At 42.5% G+C, this 27,461-nt stretch overlaps 1 protein-coding gene across 1 annotated transcript in view; it reads left to right on the plus strand.

The window, feature by feature from the left end:
- The window catches only part of si:dkey-233k19.3 (dynein axonemal heavy chain 11), a 47,495-nt gene that overhangs the window by 10,422 nt on the left and 9,612 nt on the right, over positions 1-27,461 (plus strand). The window contains exons 27-65 of the mRNA XM_054740310.2: positions 12-103; positions 211-337; positions 418-570; positions 659-892; positions 2,391-2,522; positions 2,654-2,814; positions 2,929-3,085; positions 3,192-3,337; positions 3,466-3,582; positions 3,664-3,802; positions 5,048-5,140; positions 5,213-5,407; positions 5,485-5,562; positions 5,641-5,773; positions 6,214-6,341; positions 6,590-6,738; positions 6,825-6,975; positions 7,071-7,202; positions 8,166-8,339; positions 8,899-9,103; positions 9,277-9,442; positions 9,964-10,066; positions 11,162-11,401; positions 11,484-11,645; positions 11,735-11,928; positions 12,025-12,187; positions 12,576-12,699; positions 12,843-12,985; positions 13,862-14,023; positions 15,330-15,563; positions 15,644-15,790; positions 15,886-15,999; positions 16,096-16,239; positions 16,644-16,826; positions 16,902-17,003; positions 17,081-17,215; positions 18,286-18,459; positions 18,582-18,817; positions 22,563-22,685. Coding sequence (XP_054596285.2) covers positions 12-103; positions 211-337; positions 418-570; positions 659-892; positions 2,391-2,522; positions 2,654-2,814; positions 2,929-3,085; positions 3,192-3,337; positions 3,466-3,582; positions 3,664-3,802; positions 5,048-5,140; positions 5,213-5,407; positions 5,485-5,562; positions 5,641-5,773; positions 6,214-6,341; positions 6,590-6,738; positions 6,825-6,975; positions 7,071-7,202; positions 8,166-8,339; positions 8,899-9,103; positions 9,277-9,442; positions 9,964-10,066; positions 11,162-11,401; positions 11,484-11,645; positions 11,735-11,928; positions 12,025-12,187; positions 12,576-12,699; positions 12,843-12,985; positions 13,862-14,023; positions 15,330-15,563; positions 15,644-15,790; positions 15,886-15,999; positions 16,096-16,239; positions 16,644-16,826; positions 16,902-17,003; positions 17,081-17,215; positions 18,286-18,459; positions 18,582-18,817; positions 22,563-22,685 — 5,945 coding nt within the window. The remainder of the gene's footprint in view (positions 1-11; positions 104-210; positions 338-417; positions 571-658; positions 893-2,390; positions 2,523-2,653; positions 2,815-2,928; positions 3,086-3,191; positions 3,338-3,465; positions 3,583-3,663; positions 3,803-5,047; positions 5,141-5,212; positions 5,408-5,484; positions 5,563-5,640; positions 5,774-6,213; positions 6,342-6,589; positions 6,739-6,824; positions 6,976-7,070; positions 7,203-8,165; positions 8,340-8,898; positions 9,104-9,276; positions 9,443-9,963; positions 10,067-11,161; positions 11,402-11,483; positions 11,646-11,734; positions 11,929-12,024; positions 12,188-12,575; positions 12,700-12,842; positions 12,986-13,861; positions 14,024-15,329; positions 15,564-15,643; positions 15,791-15,885; positions 16,000-16,095; positions 16,240-16,643; positions 16,827-16,901; positions 17,004-17,080; positions 17,216-18,285; positions 18,460-18,581; positions 18,818-22,562; positions 22,686-27,461) is intronic.

Below are 27,461 nucleotides of genomic sequence, written 5' to 3' on the forward strand. Positions count from 1 at the left end.
TGTTCATTCAGGAGTTAATGTCGGACAGCGCCAAGACTAAAAATGTCATTGAGGCCACCAACAAACCTTATCTTTTTGAGAAGTTAGAAGATCTGCAACAAAGGTTTTAGCATTTTTTTAATGATCCATAATTGTTGTGAAATGTTTAAAAGCTGCTGCTTTAGTTGACAGATTCTTCTGATCGTAGCTCATGTGCTTGGTTCCTGACAGGCTGGCCTTATGTGAAAAGGCTCTTGCCCAATATCTGGAGACGAAGAGAATTGCCTTTCCAAGATTTTACTTCATATCATCTACAGACTTGTTGGACATCCTGTCTAAATGGAGCCGTCCGAGGGAGGTAAAGGTCCTGGGAAATTCTGTCTGACTGAGCTCAACGAGTGTTGCTTTCTTTATGCTTAATGCCAACTGTTCTTCCAGGTAACTGTCCATCTAGCAAAACTTTTTGACAGCATGTCAGATCTTGAGTTTTCCCTAAGTGAGGATCTGGATAATCCCAAACGTGCCATCGGGATGTACAGCAAAGAGAGAGAGTACGTCTCGTTCCAAAATGAATGTTTCTGTAACGGACCGGTAAGAACTGATTCCGTATCAAAGGATGTTAATTGGCTGTCACACTTCAGGACATGAATAAAACCTTAGTTAACATACTCTCCATTAGGTAGAGACATGGCTTGGTTCTCTCGAGGAGTCCATGAAGGAATCTGTCAGGGGGCACCTCTTTGATGCTGTATCCGTGTTTGAGGACAAACCCAGGGAGCAGTGGATTCTTGAATTCCCGGCTCAAGTTGCTCTCACTGGATCACAGATCTGGTGGAGTAACGACATGGAGCTGGTGTTTAGAAGACTGGAAGAAGGATTTGAGTCTGCACTGAAAGACTACAACAAGAAACAGGTATGATGAGTTTAACTTAAAAAGACTTAACCAAACAAGGCTTAGCAAAAACATGTAAAAGTAGCCCTTGTGTTTTATGCTACATCGGCCGGTCTTGAGAAACGTTTTCCTGACTTTGAAGGTATTTCTAAGTATTTTTCAGGCTATTCCAGTAGTTGTGCCTAATAGTTTCCAGGTAATGTTTTGTGAGTCACTTAACATTATCTTATACCTTATGAACAGTTGAGACACACTAGTTTCCGACAAGTCTTGGCTGAAGAATGGAGCTCTTTAGGAGGCGGCACCAGGGCTCTGGATTGAGCTTCAGGCCTGCTCTGTGATTTTAGTCAAGGTTGAAAACTTATTTTCATTCTCTGGCGTTTAACTCTGTGGGATGATTGATATTGTTGCTGTTTCGTGTCTTTTTTACAGTTTAGCATTGTTGTTGTTTTTGTGTTGATTTTTTAAATTGTTTTAGTGATTATTTGGGATCTAATGTAAAGTTGTTTATGCATGGCTGTTCAGCACTCATGGATTTGTCTGAAAAGTGCTTCATAATAAAAGTAGAGTTGAGAGATGCGTGGGTTAGGGTTGGTTTTATTTTTGTGCATTCAACAAGAATGTTTATACTTTAGTTTTCGGACATATAGCCCAAATAGACACAGCTATAAATAATATTTTATAATAACTATTTATATTGTTTTACCTCTCCTGTTGGGTGTCTGTTTCCTATATTTATTGTCACAATGTTCTTAATGACACCTTAATCACTTTAGCGTCACTGACCCGAGCTGAGCTGGTGGAACCTCATTGTGATCTATGTTCACAGTTGTGTTATCACACTTGTCAGCTTCATCAGCACTTCTAAAGGTGAACGTGCCCTTGGCTGCTGTTTGAATAATCTGTGTCTTCCTCCGACCTGCTTCCCTGCATTGATTGAATCTGCTGTCATACAGGACCAGATATCAAGTAGTGTTTAAGTCAAAAGAACAACACAATACTCCTTTTGATTGTTTTTAAACTATACATTCATGTACTAGCTATGGAGCCAAACCTTATTGATTTTGTGACATAAACAAATTGTCGCATATTAATATCTATTCTGCTCCATGGGCAAAGTTAAAGAGGACATACTTAGTAAAACTCATCTTGTGCATCTTTTCGTGCGGCCATGTGTGCCACTACTGCCTCCACACTCCAAACATGAGAAAAATCCTTCTTTCCATTTTCTGTGTTTGGTTTCAGGAATTATGTGCCTAAAATGAGCCGTTTTCGAAAGGTAGAAAGTAGAATATAACCACCTCAAGCATGCACGAAAGAGCTGCTGCTAGATGGGCAGCGTCCCTGCTCCAAGACCCTCTCAGCTGTCTGAGCTTCTCAGCTTATAGCAGCCTGAGTGGGCGTGGCCAGCTCCAGCTTGTCTTTTTCAAAGTGACAGAGTCCTGAATTAGCTTTGTGAGCATGTTTCATATTGACCATAGCTCTATTATAACTTCATCTGTTATTCTTTTACTCAAAGGTTTCCCAACTCAACGTGTTGGTTGGTTTGCTGCTGGGAGAGTTGAGCCCAGGCGACAGACAGAAGATCATGACCATCTGCACTATTGACGTCCACGCTAGAGATGTTGTTGCCAACCTCATTGCTCAAAAGGTTAAAGCAATAATTATTCATAATGAACATTTGAACGGATTGAAGCAAGATGTGCAATAAAATAGGTTTGCTTAATGTTCATGTGCATCATCCTCAACATGACAGTTTATTTCTGCATCGTATGCCCACAGGTCACCACCTCACAGTCCTTCCAGTGGCTTTCCCAGCTTAGACATTGCTGGAATGAGCAGCTTCACCACTGCTTTGTCAACATCTGTGATGCTCACTTTCTGTACTCATACGAGTATGTTGGAAACACATCGCGTCTGGTCATCACTCCGCTTACAGACCGGTAACATATTATCAGCCCAAATGTGTTTAGGCATAAAAACTTCATAACTGAAACGATTGCTAAAGTGCACATTTAGTCTTTATTTTTTTCTTTTTCTGCTTTTGTCAAATGGAGATGCTACATCACCTTGACTCAATCACTCCACCTAACTATGAGCGGCGCCCCAGCAGGCCCAGCTGGAACTGGGAAAACGGAGACAACAAAGGATCTCGGCAGAGCCATGGGTGTCATGGTGTACATTTTCAACTGCTCTGAACAGATGGACTACAAGGTAAGTTCAGCACATCAAAACTTGGAAATCCTGGCTTTGGTCCTTTTGTTAATTATGATTTAGTAGGTCAACTTTTAAAAACAAAATGTCTGCCTTTTTTGTCAAGTCAATTGGAAACATTTATAAGGGCCTTGCACAGACTGGAGCATGGGGCTGCTTTGATGAGTTCAATCGTATTCCAGTGGATGTTCTGTCCGTCGTTGCAGTGCAGGTCAAAACCATTCAGGACGCCATTCGGTCTAAAAAGAAACGGTGAGCAACCGAGGCCGAATGAGCAGTTTTATCACGGAACAGTGTGCTCACTCTGTGTGTGTGTGTGTGTGTGTGTGTGTGTGTGTGTGTGTGTGTGTGTGTGTGTGTGTGTGTGTGTGAACTTACAGGTTCCTTTTCCTCGGCCAGGAGATTGTTTTAAAACAATCGGTTGGGATCTTCATCACTATGAACCCAGGCTATGCAGGCAGGGCGGAGCTACCTGAGAACCTCAAGGCTCTTTTCAGGTGGAACTTGGCTCGGCGGTTTTCTTTGTAGAGTTTTATTTTCTCTGAAGCGTAATGATTTTTCATTGTGTCCTGCTTTAGGCCCTGCGCCATGGTGGTGCCTGACATTGAGCTGATTTGTGAGATAATGCTGGTGGCAGAGGGCTTCCGTGGTGCTAAGCTGTTAGCCATGAAGTTTACTACTTTGTACAGTCTCTGCAAAGAACTGCTGTCAAAGCAGGTGGGAATAATTAAACTGCCTTTAGGTTCAACTCAGATCTATTAAAGGTGGCGTACGATCTTGGAGGAAGCAGTTCAAGCAAACAACTGTAACTGTACAGCAACCTATGCTAGCTACAACAGTGTGGGTTACCAGACAGCTTTTAGTTTTCTGGGTTTATTCTTAACTTCAACAGACAGAACAGAAGTTTAAAAAAAACTATTGGGTTTGTTGGTCTACCGTGAAAGCTGCTGCCTTTCATCTAGTTTTTCCATGTCCTGACACCGTTTCGATTCCCATACTAGCAGTTTAGCCAGCTGAAGCAGATTACATTATTTATATTTTAGTTTCATTGATTATTTTCTGTAAAATAGTTTTTGTCTCTAAACAGTTTTGAATTTGGTCATTTCCAAGCAGCTTTTTACTTGATTAACTCTGCTCACCTCACATGGACTCACACTGGCTAAATAAACAAATCCAGCAAAAACAAGAAAAATGTCCATTTATTTTAAACAGTTTACCAATAAAGGGTTAAAATGTAATACCGAAGGAAGACAACAAATTACTGCTGAGACCGGAAATCGAGCCGGTGCACAACAGCATGCAAGGCAGCTTGTCTATCCACTAACCCACCAAAGCTTCACTAAAGTTTAGTAGCCTAAGACACATGTCCTGTGCTGGCCATCTGGTGTGTCTTTGTGAACAGGACACTTGGTGTTTACGGCTGTATTTTGTCACAACACAGAAGTAATGTGTCAATAGCCACTCTGGTACCGGTAGGGGTTTTTAACACGGTCGTCTGTGGCATGACGATGACAGAATAAGACATCCTTTACTGCAGAGATGAAATCAACCGCTCTCTACCCACAGTAAGTGGGCGTTAGTGGCCTACTTCCAGGGGAGGCGGGTTTCAGATCCAACGCAAGCTTCATGGGGAGGAGAAAGGCCTGATGGCACACTTCATTTCCATCCTCGTGTCTGCAGGTCCTTACCTCTGAAAACTTGCAGCTGAGACAGGAAAAAGCTAGAACGCCGCCAATAAAAAGGATTTGGGGGTATTTTTTATGATGAAATAATATTATCACATGGTAAACAGCTCCAAAAGGGGATCTTCTATGAACTGGCCCCTTTAAAGTCTTAGTTGCTGTTGGCTTTTGAAGAACATTTTAAGCAATACAGCAAAAAGTGCTCCAGAAAAAGTTCTGATACTGCACCTTTACATGAACGCTTAACTTGTCACAAGTGTAATGTGTTTTTGTCTTTCAGGATCACTATGACTGGGGTTTACGTGCCATTAAGTCTGTGCTGGTTCTGGCCGGAGCTCTGAGAAGAAGGGACAAAACAAGACCAGAAGATCAGGTCACTTATGTGGACATGTTACCTTATAGCTCTATGACAAGTGTCTCATGCTGGTCTACTTGTTCATTCTAGGTACTGATGCGTGCGCTGAGGGACTTCAACATGCCTAAAATTGTGACTGAGGATGTCACTGTTTTCCTGGGACTGCTTGGAGACCTTTTCCCAGGCTTGGAGGTGGAGAGAGAAAGAGACTTGGATTTTGAGAAAGCTGCCAGAGAAACCACGGTAGAGCTCGGGCTGCAGCCGGAGGAGAATTTTATCCTCAAGGTTTGACATAAAGTTGAGAAACCCAACAGCAAACCAAGAAAAAAGAATACTCTAGTAAACTTTTTTGTTTTTGCTAGGTTGTGCAGCTGGAGGAGCTCATGGCAGTGCGTCACTCTGTGTTTGTTGTTGGAAGTGCAGGGACTGGAAAGAGCCAGGTCAGATTTCTGCGTAAACGCTTGGGAAAGTAGATTTTGTAACTTATGTTAAATTTAGAGTTTTTCTGCTCTCTACAGATCTTGAGAGTTCTTCATAAAACACATGTGAACCTGAAGAGGAAGCCAGTCTGGAATGACCTCAATCCAAAAGCAATAGACAGAGATGAGCTGTTTGGATTCATTCATCCTGCAACTCGGGAGTGGAAAGATGGTAAACGGAGTGGGTTCTGAAGACCTACAACGCCACGCATTTAGGCTGTTCCTGATCACACTCCACACAGTCATCTTTCTTCCTGAATCTTAAAGCATGCGTCAAAAATGTCCAAACCTTATCTCTTCACAACTTCAGCTGTGTGTGAATTTGACTTGTACGCTAAAAAATGTTTGCAACCTCATTAAAAAGTGTCAGAGCTAAAATGTTCTAAACAAGTAAAGCAAGAATGAAGTAAGACACCTGGCCGGGTGTTCAGTGAGAAATAAACTATAATACATATTTTTAATTATTTTTTTACATTTCCAGTTGTCTGTTGTTTTTAGAAGCATTTAGCTTAGTTTGTCTTTACATTTTGACAAAAGAAAGTGTTTTTATTCTCATATGGCACCTACGCAGGGGATTATTTAGTTTTGTACATCCTTCCATCTCTCTGCAAGGTTTGTTTTCATCACTGATGCGAGAGCAGGCAAACATCTCCCACCTTGGGCCTAAGTGGATTGTGTTGGATGGAGACATTGATCCGATGTGGATTGAATCACTCAACACAGTGATGGATGATAACAAGGTACCTCCCTTATGTTCACTCCTGCGCTGTTGTACAACACCTAGCCACAGAGGTGGTACGTACAGAAACGATGTTACTTCTCTCTCTCTGGAGTGTAAGCACTTTGGGCTTCTTTTTGAGAACCGTTAATCATTTCACATTGATGCTGTTGTCTTTAAGAGTTTTACTCTCGAGAGATTCGATGGTGTTCGGCTAGAACCTTAGATGTTAGGATATTTGGAAACCGAACGTGTAATGATATCTCTTAGGTGCTGACTCTCGCCAGTAACGAGCGAGTTCCACTGACTCCGTCCATGAGACTGATATTTGAAATCAGTCACCTTAAGATGGCCACTCCTGCCACAGTATCTAGAGCAGGAATCCTTTATATCAACCAACAAGACCTTGGCTGGAACCCGTGAGTTTCTTTTTCTGCCACCTCTCTAAATATTAGCAAGGTGTGTGTAGTGTTATGTTATTTAACGTGTCTACATTGTTGTTCAGGTACATCGCCAGCTGGATTGACCAACGAGAACGCCAGACAGAAAGGGCTCACCTCACAATACTGTTTGAGAAATATGTTCCACGGTGTCTTGAACAGATGAAAAACAAATTCAAAACAATAACTCCAATCCCTGAGAACTGTATGGTGCAGGTACGTCACAAACACACCGTAGTTTGTTCTTTCACCTGTTTCTATTGTTGGAAAACTGCAATAAAACAAGACCTTCATCCCATCTTCTCATTCAGACTCTCTGCACTTTACTCGACTGCCTTCTAACGCCAGAAAATATTCCAGCCGAGTCCCCGCGGGAGATCTACGAGACATATTTCACTTTTGCCTGCATCTGGGCGTTTGGTGGAGCGCTTTGTCAAGATCAGGTATTCATGTTGTTTCGTTTGAGTATTCCATGTTTTTATCCAATCTGGGATTAATCAAATATTATTTCAATGCCACAGCCTCCTGGGTTAGCTTTCCTTAAATGTAGTGTTTCTGACTTCTGGTGCCTCATGTCCTTGTAAAACAAAGTCAAGTTTAGATCTTATTTACAAACATTTGTAAAACATAGCCAACAAACTAGGACACGTGCCTATTTACCTAAATAAAATGTGAATGCTAGGGATGTCCGATGTTCTCAGTCTACCATTTAAATCAGCTGATATCGGCCTTAACATGTAATATAGGTTAATATTGGTATCCGTTTTTAAACTCTTCAGCTACTTCTCTCTGTCAGAATGGCAAAATGAGACAGATCTGAGGTTCAGTTTTTGAGGAATGTTTATTTAATTGGAACAAATTGTGAAGTGGAAATTTGCCCTATTGAACCTGCGCTATCCTCGCAGCACGTAGCTATGTGTAGCTAGCTGACTTACAAACCTCTAAAACATAACAAGAATCTTCACCCGAGGCTTGTTGATCCCTTCTGCAGACCCTATTACATGTTTTTCACTGTAACTTCAATATTCAGAAAAGAAAACAGCCATTTCAGTCAATAAACACATCTTAGTGTCACGCTTAGGGAAAATGCGACTCAGCTGTTGGAGACTAAATATGGCACTTTTCCTGTTACTAAATATAACAGGAAATATAAGGATGATAGGAAAAATGTGATGTTAATAACCCAAAACATTTCAGTGTTTTTTTTTTGTTTTTTTTTTGGAGAGGAGTAGTCCGTATCGGGTATCGGTAAAAGCCGATATCTAGCATTCCTACTTCCTGCATAACCCGTATCCTTCAGTTTGAACTAGACTCATGCCAAGGGATGATCTAAGCTCATTTCTGTATGCTGTCTTCGCCACATATATGAATAAATACACTCCTTTGTATTTTGAATGACTGTTTAGCTGCATGACTATCGGGTGGAGTTCAGTCAGTGGTGGACCAAAGAAATGAAGACCGTGAAGCTGCCAGCACAAGGGACAGTGTTTGACTACTACCTGGACCATCAAAGCAGACGCTTTCTGCCGTGGAGTGACGTTGTGCCGCGGTTTGAGATGGAAACTTCCACGCCACTACAGGTGAGAACTAGCAAACAACAACGGCCATGAGAGAACCTTTCCCATGAGAAGAAAAACTTATTTGACTAATAATCACAAGAAAACAAAATAACTAACAACAAACAATACAGAGATATTAAAAATGTTTGAATGCTCCAGTGAACATAATAAGAGAGGGTAAAGTCACATTATGAAGTTATGGCAGGGGTGCTGGAATGCATGATAGGCTTGCCACCGTGTCTGATTACCATCTACCGCTCCACGTATCGGAGTGTGTGGGGGTGAAGGCATGAGCAACAAGACTTGAGCTATCACCCACGCGCTTTTGTCTTTCTTTTTGCTCCTGTGTACAGCTGCGAATGCTCCGAAGGCTCTTGCTGAGCCATAATTAGTGGGGTTTTGTTCTGAGCAAATGATGCTATTATGACAGAATACTTGTGGTGTTCCGAGGAAATCCAAGAAATTATAAATCACATGCAATTCACTGAACACATGTCTGTCAATAAATCACACTCAGAGAAAGCCGTAATAAGCATGTATGTTTCTGTTCTGTGCCGTCCCGCTGGTTCTGTGATTGCAGGCTGTTCTGGTACACACAGCAGAAACGGTGCGTCTCTGGTACTTCATGGACTTGTTGCTGGAGAGGAGACAGCCAGTGATGCTTGTGGGGAATGCTGGAGTGGGAAAGACTGCACTTGTCAGGAACAAGTTAGCCTCTCTTCCAGAGAGTTACACAACCTCAAAAGTACCCTTCAGCTACTACACTACGTCCCTCATGTTGCAAGGTGAGATTGCTTCTTTGACTGTTCAGTGGTACATGTGAAGAAAACCGTAGCTCCATCTGCTGGCTGTGATGAGACTCAGAGAGGATGAAGAGGTGGCAAACTTCACGTTCATGCACTCCATGACTTCTCTGTTTGGCTGGCTGATATTTTCAGTTGTTGCTTTTGTCTTGTAGAGATCCTAGAGCGGACACTAGAGAAAAGAACAGGCAGAAGCTACTTCCCTGTGGGCAACAAGAGGCTGGTCTACTTTATAGATGACATGAACATACCTGCTGTGGACAACTATGGAACTGTGCAGCCTCATGCTCTCATACGCCAACATCTGGATTATGGGCACTGGTGAGAAGGCCTTCCCCACACCACATTCAGGCTCATTCAGATGAAGTCAAGCTAATTAATCTGTGCACCGTCTGACTCCCTCTACTCAGAGAGTCTTCATGAATCCTCTCAGATTCACACAAAAGGGATGCTTTGTAGATCTTTACAGTTTACTCATCAAGAAGGATAAAAAAGCCTGAGTTTAAATGGCACCTTTTAGGGTGCTACAGACCCCCGAGGTGCTTTAAAAACAACCAGTCATTCATCCATTCACACACACACGATCACATGCTGGTGGTGATGCTACAACGTAGCCACAGCTGCCCTAGGGTACACTGACAGAAGTGAAGCTGCCATACAAAGACACCACCGGTTCCTCCGAGCACCACCAGCAGGGTAACAGGCAGAACTGGGCTCGAACCTGCAACCCTCTGCTGGTTATGGGACGTACACTTAACTCCTCTGCCACTGTAGCCACCACATTCATATGAATTCACCGTGCGTTTGAATCTGGCGAATCAGTTTGTTTTCACCTGTTTTAGGTTCTGCAGACAAAAACTGACTTTAAAGGAGGTTCAAAACACCCAGTATGTTGCCTGCATGAACCCAACCGCTGGGAGCTTCAACATCAACCCCCGGTTACAGGTACGTGTCACTGAAACCCAACCCTTCAGGATTTCAGCATATATTTTTTTCTGATCAAGTCTAACTGGATGTGGTCAATAAAAGCGTAAAAACATGCTGTATAGTTTCCAGCAGCGTTTGGAGACAGTGATCATGTTACGCTTTCCTCTCATTTTTATTGTGACTATTGACAAAAACTCTAAAACATGTTACAAGTACAGCAAATAGAAAAGGAACAGATGGAACATCATCGACTGAAAAATAATATTTGCAGTCATATTATATTGTACGATTTAACAAAATATTGTTTTGTTAAATTTTTTATTGTTATCACAGTTATCCTCACAAGTAAAAATAAACATTGAAATGCTGATCCTAAGAAATATTTCAGCCTTCCTTCTTTCTTTTTTTAATACATAAAGTCTTGTATATTTCTGTTATACAACAACAGACGGGTCGGTGCTGCATCTGCAGTGATGCGGGCATTGTACCGGTCTGTCGTGGTGAAGAGAGAGGACGAAGCTCTCCATTTACTGGTTGATCTACGTTCCTCCCCTCACCTAAGGTCACGAGCTTTAGGTAGTGACAGAAATGAGATCTCGGATACAAGCGGTCTAAATGAGTTTCCTCTGCAGGGTGGCTGGGCTCTCCCTTAAAGATGGGACGAGAAGCTGGGTCATCCATGAGGGGCTCAGAGTAGACCCACTGCTCCTCCACATTGAGAGGAGCCAGTTGAGGTGGCTCTGGCATCTAGTTAGGATGCCTCCTGGACGCCTCCCTGCTGAGGTTTTCCAGGCATGTCTAACCGGGAGAAGACCTAAAGGAAGACCCAGGACACGCTTGAGGGACTATGTTTCTCGGCTGACCAGGGAACGCCTTGGGATTCCCCTGGAGGAGCTGGTCTAAGTGGCTGGGAGAGGGAAGTCTGGGCCTCCCTGCTTAGTTTACTGCCTCCGTGACCCGGCCCTGGATAGGCAGACGACGGACGGATGGATGGATGGATGGATATTTCTGTTATAGTTTAACCATGAAGGCGTACCAGATGCACATAATCCAGACATTATTATAGCAGACCTCTGCTTTATAATTTATTTTTGGCTCTTTCCTCTCCAACAGAGACATTTTTCTGTGTTTGCTGTAAACTTTCCTTCGGTGGATGCTCAGAGATCCATCTACAGTCAGATCCTGTGTGGCCATTTGAAGCAGCAGCATTTCGGTCCGCTGGTCCAGGGAAGCGCTGCAGCTGTTGTCCAAGCTCTCACTGCTCTTCATCACAAGATGGCGCAAACTTTTCTGCCTACAGCGATTAAATTTCACTACACGTTCAATCTGCGGGACATATCTAATGTGTTACAGGTAGGGCTCAGAGGGAGCTCATTTCAAATCGACTTAGGAATTATATGAGAGGATTTACGATGCGTTTGCTGTTTTTATTTAGGGAATTCTTTTACCTGGACCCGAGACTGTGAGGGAAAGCACTGACTTGGCGATGCTGTGGCTCCACGAGTCCTGCAGAGTATACTCTGACAGACTGGTAGATGCACAGGACCTCCAGCTTTTCCAGAAGCTCCAGATGGAGACCGTGCATGAATGCTTTGAGGTGCAATACAAATTCTCATAAAGAGACTCAACTGCTGTTTCTATTTGAAAATGATAACAGTGGCAAAAGTAAGCCTTTGCTTCTCTCAGGAACTAGAGGACAGTAAGCTGAACAAACAGCCCCTCCTCTATTGCCACTTGGCTCACATGGGTGAGGGACTCTCCTATGTCCCCATCACCAGCTGGTCTTCACTCAGGGGTGTCCTCACAGATGCCTTAGAAAGCTACAATGAGCTCCATCCAGCCATGAATCTAGTGCTGTTTGAAGATGCTATGCAACATGTGTAAGTGTAGTCGCCCCAAACCAAAAACGTAGTACTGTCGATAAAAGGAACCGATCTCAGTTTGCAGAGCTATAACAAAGACGTGCGTGGTTCTAGGTGTCGCATCAGTCGTATCCTGGAGGCCCCACGGAGCCATGCCTTACTGGTTGGAGTGGGAGGAAGTGGAAAGCAGAGCCTGACTCGCCTGGCTGCCTACATCTCCTGTGTAGGAATCTTTCAAATCACTCTGAGAAAAGGCTACGGCATCCAGGACCTCAAGGTGAACACAGATCTTTATAAAGGTTTAAGACAAGATGCTTTATAAGATGGTGATGACTTTACAGATGCGTTAACAGGCTGTTCTCATGATGTAAGTCAGAGGTCTCGTTCAAATCCAGGAGTGTCTGCAGAGTATCCATGTGATTCGCTGCAGCTCAGCTCCAGGATACTGATCTATATAATTAATATATTTGTAGTGTTGCATAAAATAAAGTCTGATACAAATATGCCACCTTTAAGTATTTTCATATCCCGCTGATACAGCAAGAAAAAGGAATTCCTAACACTAGAAGCTTTCCTGGTTTATCTTGAAAATTCAGAAATGTTCCAGGTGTCACATATGCTTAAGGTGGGGTGTGTGAGTTTATTTTTGTTTGTTGTTTTCTTAGGTGGATCTGGCACAACTGCTGCTAGAGGCTGGAGTGAAGAATAAGCGTGTGGCTTTGCTCCTGAGTGATGCACAAATACCCGATGAGCGGTTTCTGGTCGTTATCAATCACTTACTAGCATCAGGTGAAATCCTAAATGACAGTCGTTCTGCGTTTTACCTCTCAGATACCTTTTAAAGCAGAAAGTCTCCGTGATTATTCTGTTGGGGAGGGTAAATAGTCACTGCCAGGGCAGGTAAGGGTTTCTACTGTTGGTTTTCCATTCAGGTGAAATCCCAGAGATCTTCAGTGAGGAGGAGATCGATGGTATCGTATCTGCTGTGAGAGCTGAGGTGCGAGGCCTTGGACTGCTGGACAGCAGGGACAACTGCTGGAGGTTCTTTACAAACCGAGTGCAACTACAACTTACGGTGTAGTATTTGAAATACTTTCTGGTTCTTTTAACCCAGTAGTGTTTTATTTTCCAGACAGTAAAAGAACAATGAAACACTAATAAAGAGCTAATCTGTTTTGCAGTCTTTGGTTTTCATTGTAGTTGGCTGGCTTTACTTTTGTTGTCCATGACTTCAAATGGTGTTTTTCTTTTTGGGACTCTGGTAGTTTGTGCTAACGTTGAAGTCGTAGCAGCCGGCTGTTTCTCCATCTCACACCAACTGTTGGAAAATGCACGAGTGCGTGATGAGTGGAGGATCCAGGGAAGTGCTGCGGTTCAGCGAGACACCAGGACGGTCCAAAAGTAGTGTTTGGTCCGAAACGTGTTATTGACAGAGGTTTTAAGACAAATGCGAAAGAACCACTTTATTAATGTTTTTGTTGTTCTTTTATGTCTGCAATTTATTTACAGCAATACTATGTCAGAACGTTGTTAGGAAGCATGAAAACAAAGTTTGAACCTACATTATTTTCCAGACGTGCCAGTGCGGCCTGAAACGCTAACCACAGGAAGGGTGGTTGCTACTCGTATTCAAAACAACAACACAAAGACGATGAATGAGAAAGTGGAATACATGCTGATTTGATTTGTTAAATTAAAAGCTGAATATTTACCTGGCCGCAAAAGCCCACGTTTAAAAGAAGTTCCCAGCTAGTCTTCTCGCCAAGGCCTCCGCTGGTGTCACCGTCTGCTCCGCCTCACTGGGAGCACGGCCGCTGGCCACGTGAAACTGCTGTCAAAGAGGGGGTGCAGAGGACAGCCTCTAGTCTTCGTATGGACCCCTCAACAGCTCAACCTTTGTAGACCTCACTGGCTCGTGGTGACTTTTGTAGTCCTGCTTCTTTATTTTCAGGTGGTGCTGTGCTTGTCTCCTGTGGGCAGCGCCCTGCGCGTCAGAGCCCGACAGTTTCCGGCCCTCGTGAACTGCACTACCATCGACTGGTTTCACCCTTGGAGAGCTGAAGCGTTGCAGTCGGTCAGCTACAGGTTCATCCAGGAGATGGAGGGCATTGAGGTCAGCACTTTAATTGATGTGGTTTTGATTCTCAGTAAAGATCTATCTCAAGAGCACCGATTTGATCACACGCAGATAGCGTTTAGCCTAGGTGTGCCATGTTGCTCTTGGCTGGTTTAAACCACATTAAGTCTCGTCTAATTATCGCCGTGCAGCTGAATTAACTTTTCCATAGTTCCTTCATCATTTGTTCTCTACTGAGGTTCTGACAAATTGCTGAACACATGCCTGGAGACTCATAGTGAGCGCAGGCACATCATTGTTTTCCATCATATCAGCAGAGCGATCACAGCCCAGAGTCATTTGTTAATGAGAGCGGACTGATTAAGCACATAATGACCCTCCTACTGTAGCCCAGCTGTCACAACCACAAGGCCTTATCACACATGTGAACGTGTGCCAGACTTACGTGTCCCATTACTGACCGAACATCAACATGTGGCTGTTCATTTGCAGACTTGTTTATTAGTAGTTAAAGCAGCAGCAGTTAACTCAAACTAAAGCTGAGCAATGGCATCTTCAGCAGTTGTTATAGCTGGGAATCCGTACGTTTACAGCATAGACGGCGTTTAGACCACAGCGTTCATTTCAATGAGACAGATGTTTTTAAAACTAATGTATGAATGATTATATCTAATGTCTTTAAAAACTGGTTCTTGTTTAAGAGGCAGAAGCAGAAGAAATGAAGCAATCATTTATTTAAAGTAAGAAAATCATGACCTGCTAATAAATGTTACACAAGGCCAATCAATGAGCTTCCTTCGTATGGTAACCCTGCATGCTTTGTCAAAATGCATTATGTCAGATCTTAATTAATAATGATTTTTTTTGCCTCCCAGATCCATGATCATTAACAATGGCTTATGGTTGAGTTTGCGCTTCATATTCTCTGCTCATTTGTTTTAGCTGTAATTGATCGGTAAATGTGTGATTAATAGAGGCGGTGTGTCTTTGTGTGATGAATGCCTAGTTGGGCAGCGGTGCCACATCTGTTGCAGACAGGGTTTAGAAAGTTGGGAGGACTCCAGAAATAACGTGAACGGTGTGCATGTTTTACAAGCAGCATGGCAGTTCTCTAAACACATTATTTTCACAGAGGTTTCAAAGCATAATCATTCCTGCTAGCTGCACCTAAATTTTAGATTGAGTAAGTCAGGGCCAGCCAAGCTGGATGGCAGAACTTGTAGATGAATTCAAAGTTTATGAAGATAATATTTCAGTGGCCATCAGGTTGGGGATGTTAAAGCGTACTTTATCCAGCTCGCCCCGTTCTCCCATCTCCACACTTGCCTGCTTATTTTTATAGCCTGCTGTCCAGGAATCCATCAGTCTTTTCATGGCCCACGTTCACACCAGTGTCAACCTGGCAAGTGAAAAATACCTGCAAAATGAGAAGAGGTACAATTACACCACCCCCAGGAGCTTTCTCCAGCAAATCACCCTGTACAGAACGCTTCTGGAGAAAAGCCGAGCTCAGCTTCAGCATCAGATGAACCGGCTTGACAACGGCCTTCAGAAACTACAGACCACTGCTACTCAGGTATGCTGCTTCCAAAGGAAGCTTGTGTTACAGGTAAAGAGTGTCGTTCTTTTAAACTCTGAGTGTGTATGTTGCATAAGGTTGAGGATCTAAAAGCCAAATTAGCATCACAAGAAGCAGATCTAAACTTGAAAAATGGAAACACTGAAGCTCTGCTGGTGAAGATCGGACTGCAGAGTGAGAAGGTTAGCCAGAAGAGAGAGGCTGCAGATGTTGAAGCACAAAAGGTTAGATATTCCTTTGTGTTGATGTTCATTGTTTCAGCTTTTTGCAGCATTCATGAACATCTTATCATTCAGCTTTTGTTGTTGTTTTTGAGCAGGTTGCTGCCATGCAGGCAGAAATCGCTGTAAAACAGAAGGACTGTGAGAGTGACCTAGCCAAGGCCGAGCCGTCGCTGACAGCTGCAGTGGAGGCGCTGAACACCCTCAACAAGGTGCGTTCGTTTTTCACAAACTAGAAAACAGCTCTATTCAGTACACAACAAATCTGACAGTAAAAGGTGTTGCTGGTGTTCGTGATGTTGTTGCAGGTGAATCTTACCGAGTTGAAGGCATTTCCAAACCCCCCAGCAGCAGTAATCAACGTTGCAGCAGCTGTGATGGTCCTGCTGGCCCCACATGGTCGTGTGCCGAAGGATCGGAGCTGGAAGGCGGCACGGGCCTTCATGGGCAAGGTTAAGCTGTCACCATGTCAATGACATCTGCCTGATTAATGTCCGTCTGATTTGTGAGAGGGCCTTGACATCGCCCTGCCCAACAACTTGTCAGAGCTCACATTACAGCTGGATGTCTCCATGAATATGCTCAGCCTCTGTTGGGCCAAGTGTTGCCCTGCTTCTCCACCTCTTGCTGCTGTTTTTGCAAGTAAACGTCTGTGAAATCGTGTTTACATGCAGACTCTCGCACGGTGTGACGAGCCAGACCTGACTCCAGTATGGTCTAGATTTGTGACCAATCACAATCTGGAGGCCTACACAGAAGGAAAAAACACCTTAAAACTACTGAATATGCTAGGCAGAGTTAGTTGACTGTTTATAAATGTAAAGCTATTGATTGTTTTTTTCTATGTGTGTGTCAGGTGGATGATTTCCTGCAAGCCCTTGTGTCATACGACAAAGAACACATCCCAGAGTCTTGTCTGGCTGTGGTGAAGCAACAGTATCTAAAAAATCCAGACTTCCACCCTGATCTGGTTTGGACCAAATCCACAGCTGCAGCGGGACTTTGTGCCTGGACTATCAATATTGTCAGATATTATGAGGTCTGACACTTTTGTCAAAGAGTTAATGCCAAAAACATTTTGAGGTTCCTCCATAATGTTTGCATTTTTTCCCAGATTTATTGTGAAGTTACTCCAAAAAGGCAGGCATTATCACAAGCTAATGCAGAATTAGAAATGGCAACAACCAAAATGTTGGCAGTTCAAAAGAAACTGGCGGTGAGCGTACTGCTACCAAAATCATGTTTATTGGTCTGAAAGCCGATTTTGATTATTGGTGTCCTTTGGTTCTCCAGGACCTCGACGCCATCCTCCAGAGTCTAACTGCTCAGTTTGAGCGAGCCACAGCTGAGAAGATCTGTTGTCAGGAGGAGGTGACGCGAACCACCCAGACCATAGAGCTGGCCAACCGACTAGTTAAAGGCTTAGTGGTAAACACACTGGGGCGTTGTTGGGGCTGACCTGGAATAATAATTTAAAAAAAAAGAAACATCAATTTTTGTGGACGTGCTGGTAATCAAATAGCTTTTGGACCAGAAGTTGTAACATCCCAGCTAGATGTTACATCCTAGTTCAACAGCATACTGGGAACATGTGAGGCAGAGGGCTGGACCACAGACAACGCGTGGCTGAACTGGGCGACTGGCTGGCTGAGCTGTGTGCAAAATTTAGAAAGGAACAGAGACACAACTTAGAATGTTCGTTTAGTGGTTTGTCAAAGACGGAAAGATCATACGTTTTCTTTGCTAACGAGCCGAGTGTCCAAGGGAATTTGTGGATGATCCACAGATATTCTGTTTGCACTGAATGCTTCATATTTTCACAGTTAACTGAGACTTTTGTTAAACTGTTTTTCATTGCTGTGGAGGCTTTTTCTAAATCTGTTCAGGTGTCAGATGGTCATTTCAGTGGCCATTTTGCAAGTTCGACTTTCTTATTTCAGAAAATAAATGTGCTTTGCATGGAACAACTTGGCTTTTAAGCATATCAAGATAAATGTTTTGCCTTTATGGCATTGACCTGGAAGCAATAGTGTACAGACTAATAAATCAGGCCGTCTATATTTAATCATTAACTTACCTCAAAGCCTCAACAGCTGTTGGAAATTAACAATGTCTCACCCCAGACTGAGTGATATTACAGGCAATCCATAATACATTAGAGCAAAATTACAGTGATTTTTAACTGTCTGAGAATTTATTATGTGACATATTCAGAATCCACGGCCCCTTGTAAGAAAATGCCATGCATGATTAATTGCTACGGGCTGTCACAGTCGTAGTATTGAAGGTTTAAACAAACGCTAAAATGATGCTGAGTGAATCTCCAGCTAGAATTAGTGAGCAATCCTAAGGGATTTTCGTTTGTATTATTTAATAATTGCATTGTCTTAGCAGAAAACATGGACCAGATTTACTGAAGCCCTCGAAGCAGTCCCGTTCATTTTTATTTTAGGAGTGTTTGTAACTTGGTTTTTAAGCCTGGTCTTGCTGTGTTGCAGTCAGAGAAGGAACGCTGGTCCCAGGCAATCGTCCAGTATGAAAAACAACGGGAAACCTTATGTGGCGACATCCTGGTCACTTCAGCCTTTGTCTCGTACATGGGTTACTTTACCAGCCAGTATCGAGAAGAGCTTCTGAAAAATGTTTGGATTCCTTTTCTTCAGTCTCAGAAAGTAAGAGCCATTTTTATACATTTAAGGTTTAAAAAAATGTGTGCTTCTTGAATCTGTGAACTGGAATTCACTCCCACTGGTGCTTGAACTACAGTGACAGCAGTCCTCTGTTTCCGTTCTAGGTCTCTGTGCCCCTGACAGACGGCCTGGATCCAGTCCTCGTGCTTACAGATGATGCCACCATAGCTGCCTGGTATAACCAGGGCTTGCCAAATGATAGGATGTCAACTGAAAATGCAGCCATCCTGACCACCAGTGAGCGTTGGCCACTAATCATTGACCCACAGCAGCAGGGCGTCAAGTGGATCAGAAAACAATTTGGGCCAGAGCTGAAGGTGGTGCAGCTTGGACAGAAAAGGTGACGAGAGAGAGAGCGAGAGAGAGAGAGAGAGAGAGAGAGAGAGAGAGAGAGAGAGAGAGAGAGAGAGAGAGAGAGAGAGACTCGTTTGATCCATTTACTAAGCTGAATGTCAAGAACACACAACTTTTTTAATTCAGTTCAGTTTATTTTATAGCGCCAAATCACAAGGCAGTTGAGTTCAGTTCATTATGCCAATTAGTTAAATGTTTCCTATATAAGGAACCCAGCAGATTGCATCAAGTCACTGACTTGTTTCAGTGATCCCCATACTAAGCAAACATATGTACCAAGTAGGGTTGGGTGATATGGCCTAAAATCAATATCACGATATATTGAGGATTTCACCTCGATAACGATAAATGGAGGATAACTACGGGTATGCGCTGAAGCAAAAGTTGTCCACTAGATGGGGCTGTCACATGTTTTACGTTGAGTCACATTTTTATGTGACTCATGGTAGTACACAGGGACATGAGCGTTGCCAACCTACACACGTGTTTTTTTATTATCACATTTATTGACACGGGAGAAATTATCTTGATAAGAGTCAGAAATTTCAATAACGATACATTTTCCATTTGTTGCCCGGCTCTAATACCAAGTAGTGTTTCTATGGCTACATTGTGATTTCTTAGTAAACATTCTAATTAGTAAGAGATCAATTTTATTGCCTTTATCTGAGTGAATCTAGAATTAATTCAACTAATAGTTACACATTCTATGTTAAAAAATTAAAATGGTATTATCAGGAAAGAGAGAATGTTAAGTGGTTGGTAGTCAGTGTGTCCTCCATCAGTCTAAGCCTATAGCAGCATAACTACAGAGATAACTCTGGATAACATAGCCTTTTACATGGAGGCATGTTGGAGTCAGGGCAAGGGAGAGCCGTCTTTACCGACTGTACACTCCACCTCCCTGTACTCCCCCACTTGTCCAGATCTAAGCTAACATCAGATTTTAACCATAGGCCCTATCAAATAAAAATGTTTTAAGCCTATTCTTAAAAGTAGACAAGGTGTCTGCCTCACGGACTAAAGCTGGGAGCTGGTTCCACAAGAGAGGAGCCTGATAGCTAAAAGATCTGCCTCCCATCCTATGTTTAGATATTCTGGGAACCACCAGTAGACCTGCAGTCTGAGAGCGAAGTGCTCGGTTAGGAACATATGGAACAATCAGATCAATGATGTATGATGGAGCTTGATTATTAAGAGCTTTATATGTGAGAAGAAGGATCTTAAAATCTATTCTGAATTTAACAGGTAGCCAAAGTAGGGAAGCTAAGACAGGAGAGATATGATCTCTCTTTGTAATTCTCATCAGAACTCTAGCTGCAGCATTTTGGACAAACTGAAGACTTTTAACTACATTCTATGGACTTCCTGAGAGTAATGAATTACAGTAATCCAGTCTTGATGTAATAAATGCATGAACTAGTTATTCAGCATCACTCCTGGAAAGGATGCTTCTAGTCTATTCCGAAGGTGGAAGAGGGAAATCCTACAAACCAGTTTGACGTGGGATTTGAATGACTTGTCCTGGTCAAAGATAACAGCAAGGCCCTTTACTTTGTTCTTGGAGGCTAATTTAATGCCATTCAGGTCAGGTCATTGACTAAACAGTTTCCTTTTCAGAGGCTCTGTCTTGTCTTGATTTAAGAGCCGGTAGTTTAGAGTCATTCAGATTGTTGTCTTCAAGACAAGCCTGTAATATACTTAACCCTCTGGAGGCCGACGTTGCAGATGTGCAACGTTAAAACCTACCTACCTGGTTACTCCACACACGTATTTCATGAGCATTTTTTAACTCAGAAGTTCCCCTGAAGGACTTACTTGTTCGTCCTTTTATCAAAACCTATTTTGAGCCTGAAAGGGTTTACGGGTCATGGATTAGTGGTTTATGGATAAATATAAATGAGAATCATCTGTCCACTTTTACCAATTGGAAGCATATATTTAGTAGTATGAAGAAGGTTTCTCATTTACATGACTAAACTAAAATCTGTCAGATAAGATTTAAACCAGCCTAGAACAGTTTCTTTGGGAAGAGAATATTGTGATCAACTGTGTCAAAAGCAGCACTGAGATTCAACAAGGGCAATGCTTCTTTAAATAATTAGGTTGGGATTGGGTCTAAAGCTCATATTTTTGATAGCACTGAAAGCTCAACTCAATCAAAACAGTTCAAACACAGATGAGGTTCCACATTCACCTCTGCCTCACTCCCTGATGAAGAAGAATTTGTGTTTGGGAGGATGCAGATGATTTTGTTCCTAATATAATCAATTTCATCCAAAAAGAATCCCATTGCTGCTGAAGGCAGGGAATAGATGGCTCAGAGCTATGATTCTGTGTAGGTTTGGGACCTGTACTGAAAAGAAATTTAGGATTATTCTTATTCTCATCAGTTAGTGATGAAAAATATGCAGGTCTAGCTTGTCGAAGCTTCATTTTATGAAGCACTAGACTGTTTTTCCAGAATAGGTAGGATTCCTCTCGGTGTGTAGAGCATCATGATCTCTCCAATTTTCTAGAGTCCTGTTTTAAAGTACATAGATCACAATTAAACCAGAGAATCAACTTCCTGTACTTAACTACCTTCTTTTTTAAAGAACAAACAATATTTTGGCCACTCCCGAGATAAAAAGCACGAGGCACTTCACAAGAACAAAAATTTTAAATGAAATAAAAGAAATCATATTATTGGGAAAAATGTGAGGATGGGAAAAAAGAAAATGAATGTAAGAGGTAATTGGTGGGAAAGGCAGATTTGGTAGAAAGGAGAGGGTGGTGAAGGTCACACCAAAGCCAGAACAAGTGAGTCTTCAGCTGCTTTTTAGAGGAGACCACTGAGTCCACTGATCTCAGGCTCAGGGGGAGAGAGGTCCAGAGTCTGGGGGCCACAGCAGCAAATGATCTGTCACCTTTGACCTTTAGCCTGGTGTTGCACAACCAGTAGGCTTTGATCACTGGACCTCAGGGACCTGCTGGGGGTGTAGGGACTAAGAAGATCACCAATGTAAGATGGTGCTTGTCCATGTAAGGCCCTATAGACCAGAACCAGGATCTTGAAATGAACCCTGAAGTTGACTGGCAGCCAGTGGAGCTGGAGGAGAAGCAGGGTGATGTGGGTGTGTTTTGAGGACTTGGTCAGAAGCCGAGCACAGGCATTCTGAACCACCTGTAGACGGTTCAGGGAGGTTCTGCTCAGACACGTGAAAAGAGAGTTACAGTAGTCTAAGCGTGAGGAGATGAAGGTGTGGAGAACTGTCTCAAGTTCAGAGCGGGACAGAATGGGACTCAGCTTAGCAATGTTCCTGAGATGGAAGAAGGAAGAGCCAACAGGAGAACTGACATGAGAATTCAGGGTGAGAGCTGGGTCAAAGGTCACGCCAAGATTCCTGACGGAGGGTTTGGTGTGAGAACATTTCCTTTTGTTTTACTTCTTTTATGATCGTATGGTTTTATTTATTTTAATCCTGCTTTATTATGTTTTTATCTTTTTGGTTTGAATGTTCAGCACTTTGGGCCACCTTGACTGGTGGTAGAGGTGCTCTACAAATAAATAACCAGCTTGTCTGGGGTGCAGATGAGGATCTCAGTCTTCTCTTCATTCAGCTGGAGTGGCAACAATGTCTAATGCCACACGTAAAGAGGAAGTGACACTCTGAAATAGATCATCAGTTTGTGAAGGGCTAAAAGTGAAATAGTTGCCTTCTGCTGTTTAGTTGTTTTTTTCTGTGCAGGTATCTTGATGTGATTGAACGGGCTCTCGCTTGTGGCGACCCAGTACTGATCGAGAACCTTCCAGAGAAGATAGACCCAGTTCTGGAGCCTTTACTTGGAAAAAGAACAATTAAAAAAGGAAGGTTAGTCATTTTTACAATACACACACACACACACACGTATATATATATATATATATATATATATATATATATATATATATATATATATATATATATATATATATATATATATACATGTCTTCAAAGGTCTCTGTGGTGTTGGAAAATATGTGCCGATTTCCCAGATGGCTGAGCCTCACTGGTCTTTGGAACACCAGTAGAACATGACTAAGTGCATTATTATTGCCCCCTTTTTAGATTATAAATGAATGTGGAGCACGCGTTTTAAATCCCCGAGGTCACCGAATTGATTGGCCCTTCAAGACGGGTGATAGATGTATATTTGTGCGTTTATATTCTTTAGCTGTGATGAATTCTGAACCGTTGAGCTTCAGTGTAAACACTGAAAAGAAGCCCTTCATGGTTATGTATTAGATCTCCAGTTTCCCACACAGCAGTAGCATGTAGCAGTAGATTTAGTGCTCCTCCATCATTCAGGCTCCAGTTTACTGAATACTGAATCAGCTTATCAAATACTAACATAATGTTTTTGCTAGGTTTTCATTGACAGAGGGGTGCTTATGCAAAAGTATTGTTTTACTCAGATTTTATCACTACATGTATTTTGCTATCCATCATTAAGTCAAGTTTACCAAACAGGAAATGTGTTTAAAGCATCAGGTGAATTTAGGCCTTTGACTTCATAAACACCAGCAGCTCCAACAAAATAGCTGCTTCGTAGCGGTTCTGGAAGCACCACAGTTACCAATCACCCTCAAATAGAAAATAACAGTATATCCCATAATCTGGATAACCAACAGCATAAATAGAAAATACCACATATTGATGTTCTGCTTTGATTTCCTCCTCTGAAATGTTTACATCTTTCTTGCTCTGCTCCATGTATGACCATTAATATCGAACTTCCCGTTGGATGTTCATTAAGCTTCTTCTGAAGTGCTGTCCATCCAGACGTAACAATTTATCACACTAAATCTGATTATAAGTTTATCCCTTGTAAATGACCCACACACTTGTTTCTGTCGATGATTAATTCAACCTGCTGGGGCAGCCATGATGGATCTGGTAGGGCTCCACAGCTGAAGTTCATTAATAATTGGAATGTTGTAGAGTGTGAAGTAATGAATACTAATTATTCCTTTCATGGCTGACGGAAGACTACAAGCCAATCCATCAGCAAGGACTTTAATTTGGTGGAGTAATGGTTCTATCAATAGTACATTAATTCTAGCTCGTGAAGATATGGAGTTGAACCATACCTAGGCCATGAGGAACTTGTGCCATAAAAATTGGGGCCTTGTCTGACATCCGAGGGGTAATTAGCGATAAATGAAAAGCCACCAGGTTCGTCAAGCCAGCGTTAATTGAAACACAGGAAGAGATACGTATTGGCTGGTGTTGGGATGATCTTTCATATTTATTCAGATATCCTGGTATTCAGCACAAGTCACATTTGGAGCCTGATAGAAGTAGCAGACCACGTTGGTGTAAGTCAAAGCTAACTTTTAAAAAGAGGACGTTTCACAGGTGATCGGTTCAGATTGCAGCTCTTGTGATTGTGAAACCTGTTAAAATACATCAACTGCTTATGTTTGTACTCTTGTGAGCTTTATTGATTTGTCTTTTCAGATGAAACGATAAAACCATGCAGAAAATATTTTACTCTTTGGAATGCAAGTGCCACAAAATTATTTTCCAGTCGTGCCAATTATGAATAGTTTCTGGTCATGCACCTCTGAAAGCTGAACGATGGGTGGTAAGATCTGGGCCTGCATCTGTTGATGAATGTGTTTTATTTTCTGTAGTGTTAGAAAAGTATCTAACGAATCACTAAACTGGTTTTAATACAAGTTAGTGCATGTACAGTAAAACTACAACTCCTACGGTTCTGATTCTAGGTTTGACCCACAGCTTATTAACATTAGTAAACACAAAGATAGCAAACTAGTAGTTGAAAGTTATTGGCTACATATTCTCCTGCAGACCAGCCAAATCCTGTGCTGTCCTGCTAGATAGTGTTATTTCCTAGATTTGACCACAGTGGGGATCATGTGACCAGTATAAAATCCAAGTCCTGTTGCCTCCAGACAAATGACCGGGTCTTGACTATACCTCAGATAGTTCTTTACAGGTGTCAAGTTTATTGATTCCCATAGTTATTAGTTGTCTGCATGTTCAGTTGTAACCACCTGTTTAAAAACAGCATTACTTTGTTACGACGAGTAGGTGGGACTTTCTTCTTGGTGCCTGGAGCTCCGACAAACCCAGCAGCACCTGTAAGCTGTGGCTTCGTGTTTCACCAACAGACAGTTTTTCTGTTTATTTAAAGAATCTATACCCGTGTTTCCATTGCCAGACCCTCAGTGTAGCGTTAAGGATTGAATACATATATATATGAAATGATCAATAAGATGTGATGTTCCATATAAATATATCTATCTGATTGGTCTTTGCATGTTTAATCAGAAGACTTTAGTTTCTTTGGCTTATTCAGGGATCATACACATCGATTCAGACTGAGTCGAGAATGTAGTTATAAAAATGATTTTAATTCTGTTTTCCTAAACTGAATGATTATACGTGACAAAGTATGAATGAAATGCTGGTTGTACAGGATAACAGATGATGAATGGAGTGATGGAGGGTGAGCTAGATGTTTTAGCAAAACCTTCTAAGTGTCTGAGAGAGTTTGTGGAGTCTGGGTTGTAACATCAGTTTGGCTGTATGTTTGATCAGCTAGAGGTTTGTTTATAAAACCATCTGATGCAGTTTGTGCCGGTCTACGCACCCTTGTGTGAAGATCCCCAAGCGATCCAGGGGGTCAGGAGGTCAAGGTGGACACTGCCGATGGCGTGGACCTCTGGTACCGGAGCTCGTAGCCAGCTCAGAATACGACCCTTCTAGTCTGGGTTATCTTCAGGTGACGGCAGGGAGCTGGAGAGTCTATTTCGCATCTAAGGCGGTCCGGTGGCTCTGAAAAGAGCCGCTGTGTCTGAAATCACTCGCAAGAGTTGCAGAGAGGCTTTGACCTGATGTCAGAAGATAGGATGGTCTCAAAATGCGTGTTCACCCAACTGGGGAAGACGAACTAGATCCGGAAGTGATTCCTGTTTTTATCAACTTTATTTATAAACTTGGACAAATCAGATTTCGACACATTTAAAGGGCGTTAACAAAATCCCTCAGAAATCACGCCTTCCCTCAGATCCTCAGAGAGGTTAGCTCTTAGTGTGAAGTGGAAATGTTTTTTACACGTTTATGTGAAGTGATTGCTGAAACCTTAATATGAGTCTAATGATGTATGAGTACACTGATGCATTAGCTTGTTAAATCAACAAATACTGATCTGGTGCAGTTTAAGGTCTGAAATGAATCATTGCAGGACAAATGTTCATATGAACACATCATTGATTAATGCACACGTTATTCACACACTCTGGCATTTAACAAGGGATGATTATATGACACGTGTGCAATTATCACGTTTTAAAATGTCATTTATGATTCAAGGAAGAGGAACTTTATTCAGAGTGAGTGCAAAAGTCTCGTCTCCTGCATGACTTTTGTTCCAGCCACGATAAGGTAGCTGGGAATGATCATGTCTCCTGTATCCGGTGACGAGGCCTTGTGCAGTGCGTCTTGTTTGGAGGCCAGACAGCTGGGATGTTTGTGTCTGCAAATTAAAACGTTAATTCCTGTTCATTTTGATGAAATACTAGACATCTGGGGTTGCTACGTGAGGCACTACAGGAACTTCTGGGATGGGGACATTGACTGGGAGATGAGATTTTCCAGTCCTCTCCGCTGTTGGGAGTTTAGTAACAGCAATGTTAAAGCAGCTCGATCGATGTTTGTTTTCTTTTGCTTTCATTCTGCTTCACAAGCAACTCTTTAAGTTTTACTCACACCTGCATGAGTTAACGCTCAGCTTCACCGGGTCGTCCGAGTACCTACTGTACCTCTGATCAAGTGGCCTGCCGGGACGTTCTGGTAAATTTACCAGATGTATCAGCACTAGATGTGTTTCTAGTAATGGAAACACATCTAGTGCTGATAAACATACTCTCCAGGGCCCTCATTTATCAGTTGTACTCACAAACAGGTCTCTGTGTATTTTGTGCACTGGAACAATTTTACGCATTGTGTGGTATTCACCACTTAGTACTTTTGCGTAGAAATGCTCCTAAATACAGCTCCGACCATGCATACGAACAGCATCCAGTGGTAGAACGTGGGAACCAAAATACTGAAGGTCTCAGTCATCCACACGTGTTCCTCATTCAGAAATTATTCACACACAATAAGTAAATATGTTGGTGGAGAAACAGCTTCATCACATCACTGGTGTTAGAACCTGTGGAACGGTGTTTCCCAACGCCTGGTTTACATGAATGAGTGATTAACGGGCATCTGCAGCACCTGATGTCCTCCTGAGGAGGCAGCGTAAATCAGGTGAGCTGAAGCAGAGACATGGAAAACATGCAGGTCAGTGTGCCCTGAGGACCGCATGACACCGCGTTACAACCTCTGCAACTTGTGTAGTTCTCTTCTACTTTGGCAGCCAGTGCCTTGATCTCACTGTCGGTAGTTTTTTTGTTTGTTTTGTTTTTCAGAAGGAACGCGGGGATTTGACTCACGAGCTGAGGACGTGTTGTGACCAAAAGTAGCTAATTGAGGGCGTTTCAGTATGTAAATGATGGTGAACAGACACAAGCACTTGGGTACGCACAGGTGTGATTTATCATCAATCCACTGTGGAGGAACCTGCGTACGAGT

The sequence above is a fragment of the Nothobranchius furzeri genome, chromosome 5 (assembly GCF_043380555.1).
Source record: "Nothobranchius furzeri strain GRZ-AD chromosome 5, NfurGRZ-RIMD1, whole genome shotgun sequence".
In the NCBI taxonomy this organism is placed as follows: domain Eukaryota; kingdom Metazoa; phylum Chordata; class Actinopteri; order Cyprinodontiformes; family Nothobranchiidae; genus Nothobranchius; species Nothobranchius furzeri.